We start from the raw sequence: 27692 nt of genomic DNA on the forward strand, positions 1-27692 counted from the left end.
ATAATTCAACATTTTTACGTGTTATCTGCATGAATTCCTTCTTTTGACAAGAAAATGTTCGTGTGGCAAGAACATTTCTGTTCAGTGACGGAAAAGATAACGACACGATGTTTTAAACATCATAAAATATGTATAAATATTGTGTAAACCGAGTATTCCTTTAAAATGAAGTAAAACAAGGACCAGCAGGTTTGACTTATTTAGTATGCAAAGGTAAAAAAAAAAGCTGTTGTTGAAATCTTTTCCTTTACAATTACAGTTTCAGAGTTATATAAGTTGGGTGATTCAGAGAGTGAAAGAAAGGGAAGTACCAAACTAATCAAATTCAAATACATTTTTGACTAATTCACCAGGATTTCCTACAACCTCTAAAGAAGATATCCTCTATAGGCATTTATCATGCTTGACAATATATTCAAACAAATATAAGGTTGGATGCAATGAATGATAACCTTTGGAAGCGTGCTCTTGGCTGTTTAAGCTCTTGAGGAACTGCAATTATGGGTAAACATGTCTGTAGTGATAAATTGAAAACAACGCTGTCTGCAATCAAGATTAACACTTTGCTAAAAGTTGACTTCTCTGTACAAAGCTACCTCCTTCTTTTAACTAAGACAAATTCAACCCACAAGTCAATGTTTAGGACCATTTTGTAAAACAAGAACATACTGTTGAACTGACTCAATCCATCACTTTGCAGTCAAACCTCTTTACAGAGTCTTGGATCTCCGTGGATCCAGTGACAGATCTGGGCATATTTGGGTGGCGTAATCCTCACCGCAACATTAAAGTCCCTCTGTTCGCCTCCCGCTACCTCAACCCACCGATGGCCTGAAAACACTCCAATCACCCTCCGCTGCCACTTCCCCTTCCTGCCTTCCTCGCCCACCTCCTGCCTCAGACGGACGTAAACGCCTGCCCCTGTGGCGCCCGGCTGTGCGTCACACTGCTGGTACATCAAATCGTCGGACTCATTTGCGACTGAGCAGAACCGGTAAACCACCTTCTCATTTCCACGCCCGTCCAGCAGGCTTTTGTCAGCGTCGTAGCCTGAAAAGTGTATCCGTGCCAGGGGGGTGTCAGAGGGTGCCACCCCAAGCTCCATGTGCTTCTGCTTCAGGGGTCGTTTCAGCTCCAGAAGAGCGTAGTCGTAGTCGGGGGACACTGAGCTGGCGGAGCTCTTGTTTTGAATCCATCCTTGAGGGATTTTGGTTTGTTTAACTCGTGTCCAACGGAAGACAGGCTGCTTCCTGGGTTCAGCACTGCGTGGCATACGTCTGGGACTTTTTTGTTTCCCTCCTCTGACTAACTCAGCTACACCCTCCTCACCCTCTTTTCTCCTCCTATACCTCCTGCCTTTGCCTCCCTTTCTCTTTCTCACTACATCTTCATCTATACCATTCTGCTCCTCACCTTCCTCTATCATCTGCTCCTAACCCCCCTCTGCCTCTCCTTTCCTCCCACCCTCCCACCTCCTCTTCTCCTCTTAGTCTTGAGCTGCAACACCCCTACTCTAAGCCTCCTGGCACTCTCTAGGTAGGCTCTCCCATCATGGATGCAGTGTGCCGCTGTTAGCACGTGTTTCTGGGATATTAGGACTCCAGAGCAGCCTGTTGAGAGGCGAACAGCCGTAGAGAAAGGATAGTTGGTGATGAAATGCGAATCAGAGATCACAAAGCGTCCATCTGCTCCATAAACCTGCCGTCTCCTCCGGGAATGAGCCGGCGAGAGGGCCGGTGTTCCTGCAGACGTCCTGTTAAAACCCTGCAGACTGATATCTGTATGCGTGCGAGTGCCATTCTCATGCATTGTCTCATATCCCAGAATCCTCTCTTGCTCGGCAAGGTCGATGGGTGGTAGGCTGCTTTGACACTCTATTCCACAGAGTCCCCCCTCTCTCCTCCTCCTCCTGCCCGCCGAACAACGGCATGTTTAGAGGCTCTGTGTTTGTCTCGAGCAGCACTGGGAGGCTCTGCCTGGTCCACCTGTACGCGCCGCTGTTCCCATCTTTACCAGTAACTTCAGAAAACGTCAGTGCTGCTGCACAGAGCAGGAGACACAGGTAGTGATTGAGTCCCATCCCACTGAAAAGAAAGAGACACCGAGATAGAAATATCCAGTACCAAGGTGTAAGAGACAAATAATATGGATTCAAACCTCTTAACATCTCTTATTTTTTTCATCAGGCCAAGAGAAGACTTCTATGCATGTTCCCACAGCTCATATTAGTAGCAATGATGTCGCTTCCATATGTTATATGGCCAGCAGAGGGTGCACAAGCACAACTTCTAAACAACAAACCACTGAGCAGTAAACTGCTACTGTGATGTTTTACTTCAACAATTCAATTAAAAGAATACATGGTTCAAAATGCAGGTAATGCTATTGTTATTATTACATGTAACAATAATTCAGTGATGTGAAGGACATTTGAGACTTGTTTTGATATTAATTAAGTATGTAAGTCTGATATTAGTGTATAACTGACTCAAAGTTAAACATCTTAGAAAAGCAGTGAAATCCCTGTATGGCTAATATGAAAAGAGAAAGAAGATACAGAGAAAACATAGCTTTTGTAAACAATATTAAGAGGACTGATGTGATTGTATTTTGAGAAGACTATCAAGAAATACAAATGGCTCTTCCTACCTGCAAACATAAAAAAACACACAAAACTTCCACTAAATGTTGTCCTTCTCATCAATAAAAAATCCTCTCCATCAAAACGGCTCCCAGCAGACTGACTTCCATCATTTAATGGGCTAAAAAAAAAAAGAAGCTGGAGCACGAGCAGAAGCTTTGTGCAAGATCCTCAGAGAAATCTACATCCCACTCTGATGCAGAAAAAAGGCGATGAGCAAACAGGCAGAAAGGGGGAGTCAAGCATGAATGAAGGTTCTAATCATGTGATGACGTTACATTTTAGGTCAAAAATTGAGTCGATTTTTTCGCATTCTGAAAATATTTTGATTACGTCGGAAATTTACACAGAAGTTAGTTTAGATGTCAAGCTTTTTGCAGATAGATCTACCAATAAAATGTTGCCTTTCAGCGTGTTTTTCAGGGCCGAAACAATTTGATTTATGTCAGGTGACATTTGAAGTGTGTGGTCACACACACACACGCACACACACACACACACACACCTACACCTCTCAGGGGAACCTGTATATTAACCCCTGTTGGTTTATTTTGACTAGTGTCGCTCTGCTTGCTGCAACAAGACTTCATTCAGAGCAGGAACTCCTCTTTTCTCCGTGATTAGATGTTGTAACACCAACACACACATGGACCTACAGGCACACACACATCAGTCAAAGGCTCAATTATTAGGCTACTGTTATCCTAACAGATGACGTGCACTTGCAACCATAGCAGTTTAGTTAGAGCGAGAGAGAGTTAGAAAGGTTCTGTAAAATGAGATTCAAAATGAGATGCCAAGTTCTTACTTGGCTTTGGAACAAACATTTTGTGAGGTTTCTGGAACTTTCAATCTTATCACATGATCTTCATCGGCAGATGCCGTTTGCGGGAGAAAGGAATTATGTGGAAAAGGCTCAATCTGGTGAATATGTTAAATCAATTTTGAAGCCAGGGCTGTGTATGTCAGTGGGTGGGTGAAGGTGTGTACATACTGTGTGAGAGAGACAGAGAGGGGGGGGGATGGGGAGGGGCGAGGAAGTGTGACTTGCATCACGATGTAATTTCTATATATTAATAGACAGAATATGTGAAAATGTGACAAAATGGCTCAATTTGGTGGAAAATAGAAGTGCCTCTCACTTTTAAAGGAAATGGTAGATGATGTTCTGATTGTCTTATTGCATGTTACACCCAAAACACACCTATTAGTAATCAAGCCACTTAAGACCAACCCTTTTAAGATATGCGTCGGGCGTAAGAGTCATTTATCCGCCATTATACACTCAACAAAAATATAAACGCAACACTTTTGTTTTTGCTCCTATTTTTCATGAGATGGACTTAAAGATCTAAAATTCATTCCAGATACACAATATTACCATTTCTCTCAAACATTGTTCACAAATCTGTCTAAATGTGTGATAGTGAGCACTTCTGCTTTGCTGAGATAATCCATCCCACCTCACAGGTGTGCCACATCAAGATGCTGATCTGACATCATGATTAGTGCACAGGTGTACCTTATACTGCCCACAATAAAAGGCCACTCTGAAATGTGCAGTTTTGTCTCACAGCAAAATGCCACAGATGCCACAAGCATTGAGGGAGCGTGCAATTGGCATGCTGACAGCAGGAATGTCAACCAGATCTCTTGCTCGTGCATTGAATGTTCATTTCTCCACCATAAGCCGTCTCCAAAGGCGTTTCAGAGAATATGGCAGTACATCCAACCGGCCTCACAATCGCAGACCACGTGTAACCACACCAGCCCAGGACCTCCACATCCAGCAGGTTCACCTCCAAGATCGTCTGAGACCAGCCACTCAGACAGCTGCTGAAACAATTGGTTTGCATAACCAAACAATTTCTGCACAAACTGTCAGAAACCGTCTCAGGGAAGCTCAACTGCATGCTCGTCGTCCTCATCGGGGTCTTGACCTGACTCCAGCTCGTCGCCGTAACAGACTTGAGTGGGCAAATGCTCACATTCGATGGTGTCTGGCACGTTGGAGAGGTGTTCTCTTCACGGATGAATCTCGGTTTACATTGTTCAGGGCAGATGGCAGACAGCGTGTGTGGCGTCGTGTGGGTGAGCACTTTGCTGATGTCAATGTTGTGGATCGAGTGGCCCATGGTGGTGGTGGGGTTATGGTATGGGCAGGCATCTGTTATGGACGAAGAACACAGGTGCATTTTATTGATGGCATTTTGAATGCACAGAGATACCGTGATGAGATCCTGAGGCCCATTGTTGTGCCATACATCCATGAACATCACCTCATGTTTCAGCAAGATAATGCACGGCCCCATGTTGCAAGGATCTGTACACAATTCTTGGAAGCTGAAAATGTCCCAGTTCTTGCATGGCCAGCATACTCACCGGATATGTCACCCATTGAGCATGTTTGGGATGTGCTTGACCGGCGTATACGACAGCGTGTACCAGTTCCCACTAATATCCAACAACTTCGCACAGCCATTGAAGAGGAGTGGACCAACATTCCACAGGCCACAATTGACAATCTGTTAAACTCTATGCGAAGAAGATGTGTTGCACTGCATGAGGCAAATGGTGGTCACACCAGATACTGACTGGTTCTGAGTCCCCAGACCCCCAATAAAGCAAAAAAATGCACATTTCAGGGTGGCCTTTTATTGTGGACAGTCTAAGGCACACCTGTGCACTAATCATGATGTCAGATCAGCATCTTGATGTGGCACACCTGTGAGGTGGGATGGATTATCTCAGCAAAGCAGAAGTGCTCACTATCACACATTTAGACAGATTTGTGAACAATGTTTGAGAGAAATGGTAATATTGTGTATCTGGAATGAATTTTAGCAAAAACAAAAGTGTTGCGTTTATATTTTTGTTGAGTGTAACAACAGTGTCCGAGATCCGCCCAAAAAGACACTTGTGCTTCCCGTTTCAGACCGCCAAGACAGGGCCCGATGTTTGAATATGCAATATGAATATGAAACAGCATCATTAGAAAATGCATCAGATAACAAAGCCATGCAAAACCACGTAGCCAAAAAAGAACATGTGATATCCGGGTAAGATTCCAGTTTATCCTTACTAATTTGTGAATTTGTTATTCGTTCCTCTTTGGACACATCAAAAGAGAACATCTCGTTTCGCTGACAGACTGGCTTAGGTTCAATCATCACTCACTCAGTGGACAATATCCAGCTTGTCAGCCAGCAAGTTTGCAGCATGGAACAACTCAACTCCACTCTGATCCCGTTGAACATCTCCTCTCCTGGATCTCCATCTGATGCCACCTTGATCTCCAGCCCTCTGGTCCCTGTGCTGGTGATGTCCCTCTGCTTCCTGCTGGGAGTTCCTGGCAATATCGCTGTGATCGTCCTCAGACCAAACTGGCAGCAAATGTCCAGTCTCAGCCAGAGTTTCATGCTGAATTTGACCATATCAGACCTGCTCTGCCTGCTCACAGTGCCTCTGTGGATTTACGATATCCTGGACAGCTGGACCATTGGACTGGTGACCTGTGAGCTTGTGTCGTATCTCGTTTACTGCACCGTTTATAGTAGCCTTCTGACTGTGACGGCAATGAGTGTCCAGCGCTACCTACAGGTGGTGCACCAGCTGAGGTGCTTGGATTATATAAGAAAGAGGACGCTGCTGGTTACACTCTGGCTGGTTGCAATGATCCTGTCTATCCCTACTCTAGTGGTTCGACAGCTGCCCTCAGAACAGAACATGACAGCCTGCAAAAGTCACTACTCTTCCTCGGCCCAGGGTCTGGCAAGGCTGCTGGTAGAGTCCCTGCTGGGATTTGTTTTAATTGCTGTCGTGGTATTTGCATACAGCGGCCTCCAAAGAACGGTGAACCAGGCAGCTTTCTTCAACAACCCACAGACGAACCGGCTGGTCACAAGTATCATTGTGACCTTTTTTGTCCTATGGATGCCACTTCATCTCATAGATGTGCTTGGTGCCGTGGCTATTTCACTCCAAAATGACAAGCTTTGGAAGTTTTGCACGGATAGCTGGAGCATCTGTGGAGCACTGATATTTGTGAATAACTGCATGAATCCATTCCTTTATGCCTTTGCTTCTCGAAACATATGCACTGAGTGCCGAAAAACAGAACATACAGTAGATGTTGTTGTTATTGCAGATACTCACTGTTCCAGGAAGTCTAATCATAGTATGATAGAGGAAAATCCACCAAGAGTGCAGAACCTTGATGATGATGACGAGTAAACTAGAGAAATTATTTTTGTTCTTGTGATATGAAAAAATTTAAGGGTGTGTTTCTCTCATTTGTCAGAAAAAGTTCATGATCATGTTGAGGTTAAGCAACATCTGATTACAATTAAATGATAAAATGTTCGTGTTGGAGCGCATCCAACAAGAGCGAAGACCATTTGTCTGCAATGTTTAGCAACAGACGGACATAGAGACAGAGGAGGGGAAGAGAGAAAGGGATGTGCCACTTAGAATGTCAGGAGATGTATAAACTCATTTATTTTATTTATTTAACTCATTCATACATTTATTCTGCATTTTGTTTGTACTTTGTATACATTTTTTTTATCAGCAAACTGTGGTGAAGCATTGTAACATGTCATTTTAAACATGTACAAATTATATTAACCGTAATAAAGATATAATGCATCTTGCTTTATGATAAATGGGCTTTTGTACTTTCATGGCCAAACGTGATAATAGAAATAGGCCGCTCCAAGTATAAGTTCTGCATTGAAAATGTAAAGAAAACGTTTGTGTGGTAAATATGAAGCTAGTCAGTCGCTGTGTGAATCCGTCTCAATAAAGCTACTGTTGTTACATCCATAATTTCTTGTCATTTTTCATCTTACCAACCTTCACCTTTTGTGCGATCTTTGCATTACTTTCCGGCAGGACTGAAACTGATACTTTGATATGTTTGGTGAACCCGGATGTCCGGGAGGGGGGGTCTTCCCCCGTGTGAGAGAAGAAAGGGCTTTTTTTTCCTGCAGTAACTCTGCCGGTTCGTGCCCTCGGACGTTGAGAAAATGCCACGATTTACGTTCCCTCCTCAGGCTGTGTGGACAGCAGGTCAAGTTGACTCACAATCCTTTTAGTGCTGAACTCTGTCTAGACACCACTGTTAAAAAAAATAATAAAAAATGGAACAAGAGAGAGTGTTTGTATATGTGCTGTTTGTGACTCAGTATTTCCCCCAGCTGCTCCTTTGGGCCCAGGCAGGGTTTTCTCTGGCTACTTCTCAACAGTGAAAGCATCCCTTTCCCATGCAACGATGACTTCTCTACATTCAGCCTATGTACTGCTGCCAACCTGCTCGCCTACAATTTACTTGATCTGCAACTCACATTTTTTGGTCATCAGAATGGAATTTATCTTGACCTTTGGCAGACAAAGGAAGAAATAATCGGAGAATAATTTTAAGTGTATGTGCATGCTGAAAGTTGTTGCATAGCGGAGTGTTTGTTTGTAATACATTATAGTACAGTTATGATGCCTATAAATCACATCCAGTACTTTATATTGCTTTTCAAATTATAATTTGACTATAGTCACTCTGCCTGCACCATGATGAATTCCAACTCACAGCAAAATCCATCTAATCATTGAGTGTTTACAATAATGCAAAGCATGCTGGTTTTGCTCATAGTTCTACATTTTTGGAAATACACTAATTTGATTGTTTTTTCCCCCTGAAAGTTGGAGAGTTACTGTTAATGTGAGGCTACCGTTGAGACATGGATAGTTTAGTTAGCTTCGGAAAATTAGTGGAAACAGAGGGAAACTAGCTAACTAGCACTGATGACAGAAGTTATTGGTCAAAGAAATAGTCCAGCAACGTGCTGATTTTAAACTTGAATTTGGTTCCCTTCAGAGCGAGCCAGGCTAGCTGCTTCCCTGGTGTGTCTTATGCTAAGCTAAGCTAGCGCCTCCTGGCAGACACTTCATATTTATCGCGAACACACGACAGGACGACGCATTTAAAAAACAAAGCTTATCCGTGCGTCAAACAATAATTTGTGGTTTTAAGTAAATCCACCAAAAAAAAAAGTAATTCAATAACTTAAGATGTGGGAGGCAAGCACTGAGACACTCTGTGACTTAGTGAGATTTTTTTGGGTCAAGTCTGTGGAGAACTAGTGATAACAGTTAGATTATTGCTCGGGGATGTCAGATGACTCATCGTTGCCTGAATCCTCTCTTCTCACGCATCTAGGATTTGCCGTCCTTTCCCCCCTCCTCATCCTTCAGTTAGGAATCTGAAATGTCACGTCTTGCCCTTTCCTTCACTCAAATCTACTTTTTAATTAAGTTTTATTAAAAGACGACAAGTGTGTTTTTCTTTGTCTCTCGCGCCACTCTCCTGCAGGTTTATTCCAGCTGGCAGCATTGGGAGAGAAGCAAGGTGCGAGACAGAGAGGAGCTGGTTTATCTCGGCTTCCTTGTAATGCAGCTTTACTGGTTCCTGCCCAACTGTAATCCTTAGTTTGAGTGGGATTTTTTCAGCTAAGTGGAAAGTTCCCCCACTCATCACCAGTCAAATTCAAATTTTTAGGCTCTCTGTGACCTGCTGATATTTTTAATAACGTGGCCTTAGTTTGCTCCGATATCTCCCGCATTAAGTGCCGACCTGAATTGCAAGCTTCTGAAAAAGCTTGTGGCTTGTTCTTTGTATACTTTCCAGTGTATGAAGAATGTTACGTGTTGAAGCAAAGACACTTTAACAAGTAAGATGTCTAATGACATGCTAAATCTTACTTTAGTTCAGTTACTTGCTGTAAGTAAACACATCATTAGCACACTATGAAAATACTCCCCTGCACACAATACAACATTTGCCTCTTAGATGTATACATTTGCATGAAATAGAAGTCCTCAGGGAAAATAATAATAATAATAATAAGCTGTAATTATACATACAAAACAAATACCAAAAAAGAATCAAGTTCTTTGTATGTTTATATCAAATTCAAATAATTTTTTTCTTATGATGTCTGCCTAGTGCCAACCAATTTCAACCAAATATATCATGACATCATCCATCAAAACAATCAAATGTGAGGGACACCGCTTAAATATTCTGTTTCACTGGGGAATATGTCACTGTACAGAAACTAAAAATGCACTAACTTACTTACATTTCACTGGGAATTTAAGTACTTGAGTAAATGTACTTGGTTACATTCCACCACTGGACATCATGTGCATGTGAGTGCAGCAGACTGTGGCCTTAGGCAGGTGCCAATGCAAAATGATACTGCAAGCAAACTGCATGCAAGCAGACGGATCAAACTATTCCCATGAATTCTGAGACAGAGGTCCTTTCAGGAGTTTATGTTCATGCATTGAGAAAATGCATTTTATGCGCAAATTAAAAACACAGAACGCACACGTGCATCCACCTACATACATGCATGGGCATTCATGCACACACCATTATCACAGCTGTACAGCAATTCTTTTGAAGCCATTAATTCAGGCAAGATCAATACCTGCTTTTGTTAATAAAATGGAAAGAGTCTGAGCTGGGCGTCGCCCAGCAAATACAGTCTGTGTGCAATCAAATAGCAGGCATTAGCCTGAAATAAGCCAGACAACAGAGCAGCGATCTGTAACGCAGCTTTCCAGTAACCTTTGTTTTCATTTGAATGAGATCTGGGTTCATGGACATTCAGCTCAAGTTCCACAGTAACTTACAGCAGGGACGTTCCCCACAGCTGCATATAGATGCCTGCATGAACATCTTTTCAGAGAGACGTAAACAAATCATCAACAGCTCGGAGATGAACGGAGAACATCGATGTTATGGGAAATTCGAGCTCGCTGTGTTTTTCGGACACAGGTGCACTTCACGGACCTTTTTTTTATTTTTTTTTATTTAAACTTTATTAATAATTGTATACATAACAAAAACTATCGCGCCAGGGGAAACTTCACGGACTTTGCACAAAGAATATGGCCTACTCAGTGGCGCTGGCTTTCTTCGTCGCTGACGAACTCGAGCCGAGGCATTTGAAGTCCCGTTGTTGACGGAGGCTGAGGAATTTTCTCACGTGGGAAATACCACGTGATAATTCTAACCAACTAGGGCAACGTTGAGGGGAGTGTCTTATGTCCGCACTTATTTCAGACCATCTGCAGAAAAAAGCATGCGAAGGGAGGTACCTGGAGATACCGCGAGTTTTTAAAGTCATGTGACATGTCGCAAAGGGAAGTTATCACCAGCATTTGTGACGTTTTTTTCCCAGAATGCCTTGTTTTGCGAGGCAAATGCATGCGCATGCTTGATTCGAAACAAGCCTACTTACGCCTTGCGCCGAAAGTAGACCAGGTTGGAGCTGGCGAGCTTTCAGCGCAGTCTCGGCGAGGCTTTTTGCCACGAAACTTCCGCTACGCCAAGCTGAATCTGTGACGCCTCCCCCTGTTGCGCCGCCACACCCATCTTGGCGCAGGCGATCCACCAAACTGCCAAAATGACGGTGCGCAAGGCTGCGCGGGTCGAAACTTGCATTGCGCCGGCTCCGCCACCCTGCGCCGCCCTGCGCCACGAAACTAGGGCCCATCGACTTCAGTTGGTTTTGCAGTGTTGCATTAAATACCGATATTCAGGGTGGTAGGAGGTTTTCATTTACACACTGATCACACAGATACTTTTCAGAAAATCTATTACAACAAAATCGTTTTTCTTAAACACACAAACACTGATAATGACAACGAAGAAACCATCCAATAAAACTGAGATGGCAAACAGTTGTGTTCCCAGCAGATGTGGCACATCAGCATTCATTTGGATTCATGTACTGTACTTTTCACACCGTTTTTGGTCTCCACCAACTCCTGAGGGCAATGCTCTTTAGCTGCAAAATATTCACCAGCTAGCTAATCGCTTTGTCCCACCATATTTTTGTGCTGGGCAGTTGGCGTAGCCTAGCAACAGCTGTTGCTGGAAACAATGATGATGAGAGTGCTAAAGTTGTACCGTCCTTTCAGTTATTAAAGGAAAACACCACCGCATTTCCATACTGAACTATGTTCTGCTCTGATCTTAGACGAGGTGATACATACCTCCCTCTCCTCTGTGCGTGCACTCAATGGCTCTTGCGCGCACTCCGCGCAGCGCTAATTTGCTAGCATGTAGCTTGTCCCAGTATATTCCTTAGGATCCAAAGGGGGGTGAAGTTAGAAGCGACCAAGCACAAGATGTCGGCGCAGTAATATCATCACTCAAAACATGACGGGACTATATACCTTCTGCTTGTTTTCACAACCCTGTACGATGCACGTTATAACCATGATGTTTGATTGTTCACAAACTATCTTACTACAACCTGATGCTTCCTCAACTGTGCACAAACTACTACAGGTAGTGCAGGCGACGGCGTGCAGGTCACGTAGGTTCTATTGACGGGAGCGGAGTGATGATATTACTGCGCCAACGTCGAAGTGCTTCCAGTTGTTATTCCGCCATACTATATAGTTATCCTTGTTATCCGCTTAGAAAAATTGGCATGTTTCATTTTGTGTAACCAAACTTGGGTCGTGTAACTACTCACGTAACCGTATTTAAATAGGGACAACGTGGAAACAGCTGGCTTAGGACTCGTGTGTGCAGCGTATATGTGTGTGTATGTGTTAGCGGGACACAAACAAAGAGAGGGAGAATGCGCGAGCGATATTCTGAGGCTCAGAAGGCGTGCCACTATCACACGGGCGCGCGTGAATGAACTGGTGTTTATTCCGCGAGACCGGTCTTTTAACTGATAGTAGAGGCTTTCTGAGCTTGCGAATATGGCGGAGGTTAGTCGAAAACACTGTTACAGAAATCAACCCAGCTGCGTGGGTACACGATCAGCATTCAAAATACAGCAGCACATAACAACGGACTCGGCGGTCCGCGATCAGAACTTAAAACACATTAACAAGAATTACAAGCATGTCCTACACTATCGAATCTCTGCAGGACAGCCTCCTGTGCAGACTGGTAAATTCCGAGCCTCTCTCTTCTTTTGAGTCTCAGATAATAAAAGTTGGGTCTTCTAGCCCCTTTTATTGTGTTCTAATTTATCGCCCCCCTGGCCCTGTGGGAGCCTTCCTCACTGATTTTACTGAATTTTTATCCTTCATTATTAAGCTAGAGAGAGTTTTAATCATCGGTGATTTTAATATCCACATCGATGATGTCTCAAGTAACTCAGCTGCTGGCTTTTTATCCACCACTGATTGTTTTAACCTCACCCAGCATGTCTCTGGACCCACGCACAACAAGGGTCACACATTAGACCTTGTTTTTTCATTAGGCCTAGATGTTGGAAATGTGCTTGTGGAGGACTTCCAAGTCAGTGACCATAGCTGTGTGCTTTTTAATGTCAACGTTCCCGTAATTCCTCCCCCTCTGAAAATAAAATCTCAAAGGCGGATTTTAAACCAGGATGCTGCTGATGGTTTCTCTTCTATGTTTGAGCCACAACTACTGACGGGTATTGATCACTGAGATGTCTTCATCCAGTCTTTTAATAGTCACTGTGCGTCCATCTTAGATAAAGTCTCTGTGGTGAAAACAAGCTGTGTACCTGCAAATGTAGCTCACCACTGGATAAACGACTCTGTCCGCTCTCTTAGGAGAAACTGTCGCAAAGTGGAACGACTGTGGAAGTCAACTAAACTGGAGGTCCATAGACTCCACCTAAGGGAGCTTAGAGCCTCTCAAAATGAAATGTTGAGGAAAGCGAGGTCACAGTATTTCGCTCAAATCATATCCTCTAATAAGAAAAACCCTAAGGTCTTATTTGAGACTATCAGCTCCCTTGTCTCACCCTCTGTCCCGCAAATTCCTGTGTATTCAAATGCCGACAGCAATGATTTTCTTAAATACTTTTTGGTTAAAATCAGTGACATTAGAGACAATATTCCACCACTGTCTTCAACTGACTCTGTTGCACTGTCCGATTCTACTGGTCAATTGTCCTGCACATGGTCCTCCTTTGGCCAGGTGACGCTCCAGGACATCACTATGCTGTTGCAAAAAATTAAACCCTCCTCGTCTCCTTCTGATGTTATCCCCACTAAGCTGCTTAAAACTGTTCTCAACTCGATTGGTCCTTGTGTTGTGAACCTGATTAATCTTTCACTTTCAACTGGTGTGGTTCCTAGGTACTTCAAACATGCTGTCGTCGAACCCGTTCTTAAAAAGCCATCCCTGGATCCATCACTACCTAAAAACTACAGGCCGATCTCTAAGCTTCCTTTTTTGTCCAAGATTTTGGAGAAAATAGTGGCAGAGGAACTAACAGTGTTTTTAGAGACTAATAATGTCCTGGATAAATTCCAGTCGGGTTTCCGTAGAAATCACTCTACCGAAACTGCCTTGACTCGAGTTTCTAGTGATATTATGATGGCAGCCGACTCTGGCAAAGACTCAGTCCTCGTTTTACTAGACCTTTCCTCAGCCTTTGATACTGTTGATTACGAAATTATGGCAAACAGACTCAAAGACCTAGGGTTTTCCGGTCTCGTCTTAAAATGGTTTGAATCGTATCTCTCTGAAAGAAGTTTTAATGTATGTGCAAACCAGATCTTCTCAGAAACAGCCTCCCTGCCCTGTGGGGTTCCACAGGGTTCGGTGCTGGGGCCAATTCTATTCCTACTATACATTGTTCCCCTGGGTCAGATAATTAGCCAGTTCCAACATGTTTCTTATCATCTATTTGCTGATGACATCCAGCTGTATTGTTCTTTTAATGAGTCTGAGTCTTTTAAACTGTCTTCACTAACCAGCTGTTTGTCCTCCATCAAACAATGGTTAAATTCAAATTACTTGCAATTAAATTCAGAAAAGACAGAGACCCTGATTATTGCACCTGAAAATCGCATCCCCTTTATCAAATTTCACTTGGGTACGGTAGGCTCCTCCGTCCAGACGAGTCTCCGGAACCTCGGGGTCATCTTTGACTCAGCCATGTCCCTTGAGCACCACACCAGCAAGCTGATTAGAAACTGCTTCTTTCAACTGAGGAACATCTCTAAGATTAGATCCATGGTGTCCAAAGCAGAACTTGAGATGATCATCCATGCTTTTATCTCCTCACGTCTAGATTACTGCAACAGCCTTTTTACATGTCTTAACCAAAAAGCACTTTATGGCCTCCAGGCTGTTCAGAACTCCGCAGCTAGACTTTTAACCCACACGAGAAAAAGTGCACACATCACGCCGATTTTAGCAGAACTCCATTGGCTCCCAATCCATTTTAGAATTCATTTTAAAATCTTAGTTCTTACTTTCAGGGCTTTACATGGTCAAGCCCCTTCCTACATTTCAGAGCTGCTAAAATCTTATACCCCCACACGCTCCCTCAGATCCTCTGGTAAATGCCTGCTTATCATCCCCCTCACCCATTTTAAATCCAGAGGGGACAGAGCCTTCCAAGCTCTTGCCCCCAGACTTTGGAACGCCCTACCATTGTCCCTACGCACTTTAAACTCCATTGAGTCTTTTAAAAAGTATCTGAAATCTCTGCTGTTTCGACTGGCTTTTACGTAGGGGCGGGTTTTCTGGGTTTTTGTCGTAACTTAGTTTTATATTGCCATGCTATTATGTTTCTCTGCTCCTCTGTATTTTAATTGTCTATTCGTGTTTTACTCCCTGACTCTGTTGTGAAGCACTTTGTGAACCCCTTCTATGAAAAGTGCTATACAAATAAATTTGCTTGCTTGCTTGCTTCTGCCCAGACAAATAGCCTCTTACTTTTGTCGATGTGAGATGCGTCGATGTGAGGGTTTTGTCCCGTGCGGTGATGGCGTTCCTTGACGGCGGCAACGGACGGTAGTTCGTGGGCGCTCGTTCAGCGCCGGATCCAATTGGTTGAAGAAAACCGTTAGTTATTCTTCCTTCTGCAGGGAACGAGGAACAATCGCGGGGCTCGGCGATTTAGTCAGCTGATTTCAGACAAAGACGGGTCGAGTTATCCGTTCTGCTGGCAGCTGGGACGAAGAACGTTTTTCTTCTTACCGCGGGGAACGGGAGAGTCGCGCTGTCGCGGCGGTCTCCTCGGGATCCAAAATGATAAACAAAAGAAAAATAAAACGAGTAGAGAAAAAGAGGGGTAAAACAGTCTGTTGCTCGTCCAGCGAGTTTGGGGGAAAGACTGCGGCCTAGGACAAAGGAAAACGCTGCAGACGTAATCTTCACCTCCTGGTGTAACGCGAGTTACGATGGAAAGAGAGCGTTCCTCCGGCGGCGCCGGATTATATAGTTTAGGCCGGTCCAGGGGACCCCCCGGGGTTCCCTGAAGATTGTCAGCCAATAGGGCACCAGTTGTGTGACGTCACATTTCTCACCTGGGTGAGATGTGAAACTAAAATGGCGGTGTAGTTTTTAATCCCCTTTGTCCCTTTGTCCTAGCCGCATGTGTAGGCTTTTGTAGGCCGCATTGTGTAGTCCTTCTAGTGAGGTCTCAACACTTGTGACATTTGACATAACATCTTACAGCAGTAGGTGGTACAGAGAGCTGTACTCCCTGCTACGTACAACTGACATCGGACCATACAAGCTTCTCAGGTTCAACTTATTGTTTGGGTACAGAATGTTCATTAGTTATGCTCCCATCCCGACACAACACCATGTCTGCTGATTCGTGCCTCAGACCTTTATCAACTCTCATGCAATAATCTGTACCGGTCAACGGTTGAATTTACATACTTCTTCTTAAAGCCACTTAGTGTTGCTGATTTTTTGACTTCTTCTTCTAACACATTCCATTGTCTAACACCTGTGACCGATAAGGAAAAGGATTTTAACGTAGTGCGTACCTTCCTTTGCCTGAAAATCATGTTCCCTCTAAGATTGTGTCTCTCTCTGTGTATGAAGAGTTTTTGCAGGTTCTGAGGGAGAGTTCTGTTTGATGCTTGGTACATCATTTGTACTGTGCGATAGTTTATTAAGTCATATAGTTTGAGTATTCTTGATTCGATAAATAAGTGATTTGTGTGTGCCCTGTAGTTGGCATAGTGTAAGATTCTCAAGGCTCTTTTTTGGAGAATTAACAAGGGCTGTGTGGAGCCTTTATATGTGTGTCCCCACACCTCTGCACAGTATTGCACGTGCGGAGAGACTAGTGCGCAGTATAACAGATGAAGTGCTTTTTGATTTAGTATTTTTTGTACTTTCCAAAGTATGGACACACTCCTGGCCAACTTCCTTTTCAATTGTGTTATGTGTGGCTTCCAACTTAACATGTCATCGATAATCACTCCCAGAACCTTATTCTCACGGACCCTCTCAATATTAACTCTGTTTACTTGAATGTTGGGACTGTTGTTGCAGCCTTTTTTCCCATATAGCATGTATTTAGTTTTACCAAGATTTAGTGATAATATTTTTATATTAAACCACACTTGAAGTTTGGCCATTTCCTGATTTACTGTTTCCACAAGTTGGTTCAAGTCACTCCCCGAGCAGAAAATATTTGTGTCATCCGCGAATTAATTTCAGAGTATCTGACACTTTGCATATATCATTTATGTATAATATAAACAGCTTTGGACCCAGAACTGACCCCTGTGGGACCCCACAGACTATGTTCAAGCTAGTCGATGTGCTATCATTTATTTTGACCTATTGGGATCTGTTGTGTAGATAGCTCTTGACCCACTGCAGTGCTACACCTCTAAGGCCATATCTCTCCAGTTTAGCTATTAAAATATCACGGTTAACGGTGTCAAATGCTTTTTTCAGGTCTATGAAAATTCCTATGGAATATTGTTTTTGGTCAATAGCGTCGGTAATGATTTCCACAGACTCAGCTAAAGCTAGGGCAGTCGAATGGTTCCTTCTGAAGCCATACTGGCTGTCATATAACAATTTGTGTTTGTTGATGAATTTTGTCTAGCCTATTGTTGAATAACTTCTCTAGGATTTTTGACAGTTGTGGCAGTATTGAGATTGGTCTGTAATTGGTAAACTCGTGTGTGTCACCATTCTTAAACAGTGGCACAACCTTGGCAACTTTCATTTTGGTGGGAAACGTCCCGGTTTGAAATGACAGATTGAAAATGTATGTCAGGGGTGAAATGATTCCATCTAATACTTTCTTAATTAGCCTCATGTCCAGGTCGTCAGCATCAGTAGAAGTTTTGGCTACGCATTTGTTGACCAGGTGTCTAATCTCTGTGTCCTTCACTGGTGTGAGAAACATTGAGCTGGGATTTCTGTCTCCATCCTTATCAAAGTGACCCCAGTGCAGGGGTGAGTCAGGAATGTCATTCGCTAGCTCTGGCCCGATGTTTACAAAGAATTGGTTGAATCTATTTGTTATGACCTCCGGGTTATCCTCCTGCATGTTGTTATACTTGAAGTAGGGAGGGTAGTTTGTTTTTTTACTTTTATTACAAGTCACGTTATTTAGAATATCCCATAATTTTTTAGGATATCATGTTTTCTGCTAGTAAATTGCTGTAATATTCTTTCTTGTGTTCATTTAGGATAGTGTTTTTTAGGAGGTTTTTTTAGGAGTTTTTTTTTTTCTGCAGGCGTTTATCAATGTTTTTGTGAGCCATGGTTTCTGCTCCTTATTCCGATTTGGGTGTCTCTTTTCCACAGGACCAGTGCTTGAATTGGGCCGGTACTCACCAGTACGCAGTACCGGGACTTCTGATTTTTACCCATCTGCGTACCATTACTTCTTACAGCGTACCGCCACCTCATGACGCATCAAGGTACGCATATTGTAGTTATTTTATCATGTTGTGGATACCTATAATAAGCTATGCAGTTGATGAATCTGTCTTCATTTTAGATCGACAAGATTCAGTTTAAAAGATTTTCGACAGCTTGCGTGAGGCTGCGGCGCACCGTCTCTCCACACTCGCCGTCAGTCGAATGCATTTCAGGGCATACCGTAAATCCTTTAAAATAGGCCAAAATCTTCGCGACGCGAACCTGACAATGAATGGGAAGCGTGGAAATAACGCTGCCTGTCGACACTTGCCCCGGCCTCCATTAGAGAACGGCCGTTATTTACCTCCGCCGTTATTTATGTACAGGGAGCAGAAATGGAAAAATAAAACCGGTCACCCTCTCTGGATGGAGAGGACTAGACAGAGGAATTCAAGAGTGAGTATTTAGTTGTGATATCTTTATTCCAAGACACACACTCTCTCTCTCTCTTGAGAGACAGAGCAAACAAGCAAGCAGAAAGCAAGTAGCTACAATAAAACCACACATAGTTGCCATCTCACTGTACATTGTATCCATTTAGACAAACAATATTTTCCTGTACAAAAATATGAACCAAATAAATTTGAAGATATGGATTGAAGTTTTTTTTTTTTTCTTTTTTTTTTACAGAGAAATGTGTGTGTGAAAATTATCAACTAGTATATGGTTTATCTAAGCAACTAGTATAGGGTTTATCTAGGTAAACCAGGCAAAAACACATGGTATCCATGAGAGCCACAAGCGCGCGTGCTGTGCAGTTGCTGATTGAGTACTGGCACCTTTTTTATTCCAATTCAAGCACTGCACAGGACAGTGTCTGTCGTACAGTGTTTTTAATATTTGCAAAAAGGAATCATATGCGTCATTCACATCTGTTTCATTGTAAACATTTATCCAGTTTTGTATCAGTAGTTCATTTTTTAGTGTATTCATTCCTTCTTAAGTTCTGACCCTTATGTATATGTTTTTGTTCGGTGTCCCACAGTGAATTTGCAGTCATAGATAGCAAAGATAGGTAGGTGGTCACTTATATCATTTATCAGGAGTCCACTTGCTGTGTCAGTAACGTTAGTAAAGATATTATCAATCAGAGTAGCACTGTGTGTAGTGATCCTGCTAGGGCGTGTGATGAGAGGTTGTAAGCCCATTGTATTCATCATGTTAATGAACTCATCGATTCCCGTGTTTTGTTTTGGATTGATCAAGTCAATATTTATGTCACCACAGATAAAAACTCTCTTTTGGCTTGTTTCATTGAATATTTCACCCACACATTCATTGAAGTCTTCTATTTTTGAGTCTGGTGCTCTGTAAACACAGCTTATAAATATATTTTTACCTTTCGTTACACAGATTTCAATTGTCAACCATTCCAACAAGTGATCCACAGCTTTAGACATATTTTGTACTGTCTCATACTTGGTGTTACTGTCAATGAATAGGGCCACTCCACCACCGCCTTTGTTCGTCCTATTAACACATACAAGATTATATCCATCCAGGAAAAACTCTGTGCCTTTGCATGTAGGACATCTAAAAGTATCGGTATCGGTATTAGTATCGGGATACCAGCCTTGGTATCACCTGGTATTGGATCGAAAGGAAAATAGTGGTATCGCACATCCCTATCCTCGAGTCTGTAGGACAGCTGAGTTAGCTGGCAGAATTCTGTTCAGTAAATGGGTTATAAGCGCTATTTTCCTTAGAAGGGACCCCATGGGTTACATTAGGTGACCAATATTGTAGAAGTAGGTGCCTTGCGACGACAAGGACTTTGTTTGCTGTTATAATTAGTGCTTTTTCGTCCGTTTTCCTCTCTAATTATCTTTTGCCTGTATGCCTATGTAATATAACCTGTGAATAGGGACCTTGTGGTATCCCAAGGTCTCATCAACAGCGCTCCCCCTCTACCCTCCCTTCCTCGGCTGCAGGGGAGAGGGAGAGGAGAGAGAGAATAGAAAGGGGAAAACCCTTTCCTCCCAAGTTTTGTTGCTGCTTGTTTTTGAACCCAGCCTACGGACTGTTTCCAAAAGCAAAAAACGACTGACATACTGGTTCAACCTTAACGAAAGCCTAAATTAAACGAGAGATGGGCTCAGCACAAAGCAAACGCGATAATGGCGTGGCTCTTAGCCCAAACCTCCAGTATATGATCACAAACCACGGTGAATCTTGCGTTGATCAATTTAAATTTTGGGTCACTGAGTGCAGTTTTCCCGATACAGGCAGTTTTAGTCTCAGGCAATTGGAAATTCTAAAAAGCAACCTCAAGCAAAGGGAGAAAGATGACAGGGAAAGGAAGAAGGGCAGAAGGGGTAGAAACAGGGAGCTTTTCAAAGCTGATTGGGCTGCCTACGACAGCTGGTGTGTATATGTGTGCGGCAGGCATACAGTCTATGGTGGCAGGCTGGCAGCACCATCTGCTGGTTAAGCAGCGGAAAACTAAATGAAAAAGAAATTACATCCGAGGAACGGTGCAGGTCACAGTGCATGCTGCAACAACAGTGTTGTTACAACACTGTACAGCAAGCTAACAAACATTAGCACCAACTACCTTGCCCTCAAACCGCCGAACAATGGAGTCGAATGAGGTCGAAATTGAGGACGCTCCGCTGGATACAGGTCATTTGTCTGGCAGTATTTTCTCATTAAAAAATAATTGGCTCGAGTAACAACGTTATTCATTTCGATCATAGAAACAAACGTTAGCAGCACAGCTAACGCTAGCAGCATTAGCACTGTCCTGTTACGGGCATCCGGCTGTCTAGCGGCTAGACGGCAGCCGGCCGGACATCGGCTGGACGCTAGCAGCATTAGCACTGTCCTGTTACGAGCTGTGCTGCTAACGTTTGTTTCTACGATCGAAATGAGTAACGTTGTTACTCCGCTGTCCGGCCGCCTTCGGCGCGTTTGGATAGGCCAACAGCTCCGGCAACCTTGACTCTGGAGGGAAGAGGGTGGAGGGGGAGACGGATACGACTCGCCGCAGTGTTTTGAATTTGAGTGTAGTATCGTTTTTGGCCACATTCTTACATATAGCGCTTTTAAGAGAGGCTGAGATAACTTAAACTAGGGTTAGAGCACTAAGGGAGTGTTCTTGTTTGTGTTTGAACTGTTGGGCCGTGTGTTTCCTTGTGTGCAACTGAAACAAAAATTAATAAGTTGTTAGTTTGTTATTTTGTTTTTTGATATCGTATCGTGACGTATCGTTTCGTGACCCTGGCATATCGAGGTGCATCGTATCGTGAGTTTAAGTGTATCGTCCCATCCCTAGATGCAACTGAGTGGACACAAACGGATGACCCCAACACCGAGTATCATCAGGGGTTAAAGGTGCACCGGGTTAAAATTCAAAAGTGATCGCTGCTCGGAGAACCGTCGAAATTAAACTTCAAAACCCAAAGGGATTTCACGCACCACACCTCATCCCTCCACACAGAGATGATGGTCAATAATGTCAGTGATATCCCAGAGCTATAACAGGTACCACTGCAGGTATGGGCACGACACAAACATGATGTAGGGTTGATAAGGAATGCTGAACCAATTGTAATCACTCCAAAATCCTCCTACAGGCCCTGCCAGCAGCAGTATCCACTAAGGAAAGAGGCTGTGGAGAGCATCAAACCGGTGTTTGAGGCTCTCCTCAAAGCAGGCATCATCGTCCCCTGCGAAAATTCACCCGTCTGCACGTCAATATGCCCGGTGAGAAAGATTCGGCCTCCAGGCGCGCCAGATGAATGGAGGTTTGTCCAGGATCTGCAGGCGGTAAATGCAGCAATCCACGCACGCGCCCCTACGGTACCAAATCCTCACACAATCCTCTCACAGGTTCCACCTGAAAGTAAGTGGTTTTCTGTTGTTGATTTGGCTAATGCCTTCTTCAGCGTCCCCATACACCCCGACAGCCAGTACTGGTTTGCATTCACATTTGAAGGTAAAACGTACACATTCACCCGTTTGTGCCAGGGCCTGTCCGAATCTCCCACCATTTTCAACGCCGCTCTGCGCGACAATTTACAATCCTTAAGTCTGCCACAAAACAGCGCTTTGCTGGCATATGTGGATGATTTAATGATTTGTTCTTCCACACGAGAAGCTTACGTGACTGACACGCTGGCCCTGCTAAAACACCTGGCCGACAACGGCCACAAGGTCAGCTCGTCCAAATTACAGTTCGCCTGTAATCAGGTCACCTTTCTGGGACATATCATATCAGAAGAGGGGAAAACACTCTCCCAATCAGGCATCTCTGCCATCCAAGAAATCCCAAAACCAGTCACAAAGAAACAGGTTATGAGCTTTCTTGGTATGACATCATACTGCAGACAATGGATTCCTGACTATGCAAGCATCGAGGCACTGTTAGCAGCGATCGCTCATAGGCAGGGTCTCACGGCACAGGACAAAGTCACTTGGACACCTGATGCGGAAAAAGCATTTGTTGACCTAAAACTAGCTCTACAGACACCCCCCACTCTGGGGCTCCCTGATTGCAGCCGACCTTTTACACAAACTGTTGACGAGAAGGGGCACTACATGACTTCCGTGTTACTGCAGGACTATGGGGGGCAAAAAAGGCCTGTTGCCTATTTCTCATCCAAACTTGACCCCGTGGCAGCCGGCCTTCCGGCTGGCCTCAGAGCTGTGGCCGCAGCTGAGAAAGCGGTCGTAGCTTCACGTGACATTGTAGGTTACTCTCCACTAACCTTATTAGTACCACATGCAGTCTCTATGATCCTTTTAGAGAAGAAAACTTCACATCTGTCCCCTGCACGGTGGCTAAGATACAATACCATTTTACTGGAGCTGCCTAACATCACTGTACAACGCTGCACCGTACTAAATCCTGCGACTTTGCTCCCCACTGCTGAAGATGGGGAGCCCCATGATTGTGTGGCTGTCATTAACGAAATCTGTTCCCCCAGACCTGACCTCCGGGAAACACCACTTGACAACCCCGACATGGAGCTCTTTGTGGATGGCTCAGCATCAAGGAACCTGGAAACAGGCCTCAACCAATCAGGGTTTGCAGTCACCACATTACATGAGACACTTTTGGCCGAGCCTCTCCCATCTAACTATTCAGCACAGGCTGCAGAGCTGGTGGCTCTGACTGAGGCATGTAAACTGGCTAGAGGTAAGACTGTCACTATGTTCACCAATAGCAGATATGCGTGGGGGGTTTGCCACTCTTTTGGACAAATTTGGGCCAATCGGGACTTTCTCACTGCATTGGGCAAACCCATCGCTCACCACAGGCTGGTCGCTTCCCTCCTTGATGCTTTGCTGCTGCCACGCCACATTGCCATATGCAAATGCGAAGCACACACACATAAAACAGACTACGTTTCACAAGGAAACGCCCGTGCTGATGCTGCAGCCAAGGTCGCTGCTAAGCAACAATTGATAACACAGCTCGCTATCACTTCCAGCCCAGCTGTAACACGCGATGCAGACTTACAAGAACTGCAGAGCAGACCAACACAGAGAAAGCCTACCAGGCTATTTGTTTCACCATTACACTAAATTGACGCATGGTCAATTTAGGGGGGGGGGGGGTATGTGACATCAAGAGACATTAGACATTGGTTCACTAAAACTTCTTCTCACTTTACTCCCAAAAAAACTTTGCAAAAGATGCGTGATCTGTGCAACAAACAACGTGGGCAGAGGCATCAGGGTCATCAGTGGGCACGGCGCTGCGTGCAGGACCCTGGCCGCTGAACATCTCTGAAACCATGGGGGTCATGGTGGCCTCCACTAAGCCTGTGCAAACGACAGATCAAATCATCACAAACCTCGCTCCTTGGTTGGAGGTTTTGAGCATCAGCGCTGTAAAAATACAAGGGATCTACAGTCAGTCGTTGAGACCAGTCTGGTGCGGGTCTTGTTATCTCGCCAGACTTTTGCCTTCTGTTGCCATTGTGCCGAGCCTGGAATATTTTCACACTCATTACAGTCACTACTACAGAACTCACGGGGCCAGACGCACGACAACATGTGTCTCACAACCCGAGAAGGGGCTCTCAGGAGTCCTCCCCTGGTGGGGGACAGTCAACAATTCACGTAAGATTGATGAAATATCCCTGGAACTCGAAAATCTGACTGAACTCACAGCTGCCAGCTTTGCGGCATTGTCTCCTTTTGTCCAGGGCATCAGAAACGTGGCTCTGCAAAATAGAGTCGCCCTCGACTTGACCCTAGCCTCACAGGGAGGCGTGTGCCATGTCATAGGGACAAAATGCTGTAGCTTCGTGCCTGCAATAGATGACAATATGACCCACGTTGTTGCCCACCTGAACGAACTGTTAAACAGGGAGAAAAGCAAAGACTCTGAGGCTTTTGAGGGCTGGGACCTTTGGTCCTGGCTCACAGAGGGGGGGTGGAAAGCCACCGCTGTCAGATTCCTATCACCTGTGTTGATGGTTATGGTTGTAATGTTGCTGGTCGTTTGTTGTGTACTGCCCTGCTGCCGAGCTCTCGTGGGTTCGGCGGTGAGCTCTGCCGTGGGACAGTACCCGAGAATCACCATGGTTCCAGATGAAGATCTATGGGTACCGCCCTTTTTGGATTCAGATATTGAGTCAATCTGATATGTTAACTCACACATAGATGTTAGAAGGTGATTACACTACAACTTCATGCTTAACAATAAAATCCTCACCCTTTTTGTGTGAACCTTGAAATGTAATTGTGTGCAAATTGTCTCACTCAGGGACCGCCTATCTACCTGTCTGAACTTAGTTCCTTTACCTTCTACAGCTCAACTAGTCCGCTACAAAGGGGGAGGGTGGTTTAGAAGCCCTTCGTCTCAACCCGGTGAAGAATGGCAAACGACTTTGTCAAGGGGCTGTAGATTTTAGAAAGCAGCTGAGCTACGACGGTAGGTTATGGGGCCCTGAGGTAGAAATTTGTTCAGATACATGTATGTTATATCCTCACTTCACCTGCTAATCATATTTTGTGCATCATTTTCCCTGTAAGGTGAAGGTTTCAAAGCACCAGGTCACTACGCATGACCTGTATGTTTGAGGGAAAGGTGGTCTGTATCAGAAAGAGAAAACAGGGTTGAAGGGTTCTTTTTTAATTATCCATTTCTTTTTCCTTATATTGGTATATTTGTGATTATTGTGCTCATAGTAGACATGTTATCAGTAGAGTATGGAAGGTTGTATACTCCTGGGAAATAGGTTCTGTTCCTGGTACCATGATGGCAACTCCTGATATGAAATTGTTTAGCTTATGCTCTTAATGGTATGATTGTCTTGTTTGATCAATATTGCTTGTTCACTATTTCCACATGCGTAATGAAGAATGCAATTAAGAACAGCTTATGTTTTATTCTTTCATAATATAAAAGGCTTTTTCTCCCATTTCAATGCATGCCCTGTTAAACCTTGCCGTGAATTAGAGACATAGACAATTATAAATTACCTTTTCTAGTGAACATAAAATGTTCAAAGGGGGGACTGTAATGGGAGTTTTGGATGTTTGTAATTTATAATCAGAATCTTTGTCAGGCCAGACGTTGATCTGCATCTCCTCTTCTGGACTGTTATGCTATGACTAAAACGAATGCCTGTTTGTAGGTGATATGAGCATGAGTGCCACCTGACATAAGATAATTTCAGAGGACATTATGACATCTGTGTTCTGTAAATCTTGTCTTTGTCTGTACATCTTGTCTTTGTAAGATAGGACATGAACAGTCTTTTGTCTACGGTATTATTCCTCCTCCTTAAAAGGGAGATTGCTGTTAGACTCAGGGTCGTTCCCGCTGACTCTGAACCTTTGCATTAGAAGGCAGGGGTGAACACTATTTTCCTCTGCAGACGAAAATACTTTGTCGAATAAACCTTGGAGAAAAAGCTGATCCTGGTTGTTGATCTTTATTGGGCAGATTAATTTTTTCAATGCCAAACGTCCTTTTAGATTTGCATCGGGCACAAGAGTCATTTATCCGCCATTATAATAGCAACAGTGTCCGAGATCCGCCCACAAAGACACAAGTGCTTCCCGTTTCAGACCGCAAAGATAAGGCCAAATGTTTGAATATGAGTCTTTGATGTTACAGTAGATGCAAAAAGTAGTTTTCTGGTTTTATTTTTACTTTCCTGGAGGTGTTGTGGTGGAAGGACTGTGTGCAGGAAACAGCATCATTAGAAAATGCATGAGATAACAAAGCCATGCAAAACCACGTAGCCGGGTAGGATTCCAGTTTATCCTTACTAATTTGTGAATTTGTTATTCGTTCCTCTTTGGACACATCAAAAGAGACCGTCTCGTTTCTCTGACAGACTGGCATAGGTTCAATCATCACTCGCTCAGTGGACAATATCCAGCTTGTCAGCAAGAAAGTTTGCAGCATGGAACAACTCAACTCCTCTCTGGTCCTGTTGAACATCTCTCCTGGATCTCCATCTTATGACACCTGGGTCTCCAGCCGTCTGGTCCCTGCGGTGGTGTTGTCCCTCTGCTTCCTGCTGGGAGTTCCTGGCAATATCACTGTGATCGTCCTCAGACCAAACTGGAAGCACATGTCCAGTCTGAGCCAGAGTTTGATGCTGAATTTGGCCATATCAGACCTGCTCTGTCTGCTCACACTGCCTCTGTGGATTTACACTCTCCTGGACAGCTGGACCATTGGACTGGTGACCTGTAAGCTTGTGTCGTATCTCGTTTACTGCACCCTTTATAGTAGCCTTCTGACTGTGACGGCCCTGAGTGTCAAGCGCTACCTACAGGTGGTGCACCAGCTGAGGTGCTCGGATTATATAAGAAAGAGGATGCTGCTGGTTCCGCTCTGGCTGGTTGCAATGATCCTGTCTATCCCTGTTCTGGTGGATCACCAGCTGACCACAGACCAGCAATGGACAACTTGCCAACCGGAATTCTCTACCCCTGCCCAGGGTCTGGCAGTGCTTCTGGAAGAGTCCCTGCTGGGATTTGTTTCAATTGCTGTCGTGGTATTTGCATACAGCGGCCTCCAAAGAACGGTGAACCAGGCAGCTTTCTTCAACAACCCACAGATGACCCGGCTGGTCACAAGTATCGTTGTGACCTTTTTTGTCCTATGGATGCCATATCATATCACAAATGTGCTTGGTGTCGTGGCTATTTCACTCCAGAATGACAAGCTTTGGAAATCTTGCAGGGATAGCTGGAGCATCTGTGTAGCACTGGTATTTGTGAATAGCTGCGTGAATCCACTCCTTTATGCCTTTGATTCTCGAAACATATGCACTGAGTGCCGAAAAACAGAACATACAGTAGATGTTGTTGTTATTGCAGATGCTCGCTGTTCCAGGAATTCTAATCTTAGTACGATAGATGAAAATC

The 27692-nt window shown here is 44.1% G+C and overlaps 1 protein-coding gene and 1 pseudogene across 2 annotated transcripts; one reads left to right on the top strand and one right to left on the bottom strand.

Moving 5' to 3' along the window:
- Positions 1–609: 609 nt before the first annotated feature.
- LOC311010301 (inactive serine protease 35-like) lies at positions 610–27033 on the bottom strand (annotated as a pseudogene). The gene is made up of 3 exons (XR_014599413.1): positions 26785–27033; positions 5819–5928; positions 610–2084 (listed from the first exon to the last, which is right to left on the bottom strand). The product of XR_014599413.1 is annotated as an inactive serine protease 35-like (transcript).
- Positions 5942–25091, top strand: LOC311010296 (C3a anaphylatoxin chemotactic receptor-like; the record flags this gene model as incomplete). The annotated part of the gene is made up of 8 exons (XM_084040833.1): positions 5942–6685; positions 18234–18349; positions 19336–19365; positions 21926–22055; positions 22182–22287; positions 22450–22525; positions 23279–23490; positions 25069–25091. Coding segments are annotated over 8 exons (1437 nt in total), but the record flags the coding sequence as incomplete, so codon positions are not given.
- Positions 27034–27692: the final 659 nt, after the last annotated feature.

The sequence above is a fragment of the Eutrigla gurnardus genome (genome assembly GCF_963514095.1).
Source record: "Eutrigla gurnardus genome assembly, contig: SCAFFOLD_64, whole genome shotgun sequence".
NCBI classification, from domain to species: Eukaryota; Metazoa; Chordata; class Actinopteri; order Perciformes; family Triglidae; genus Eutrigla; species Eutrigla gurnardus.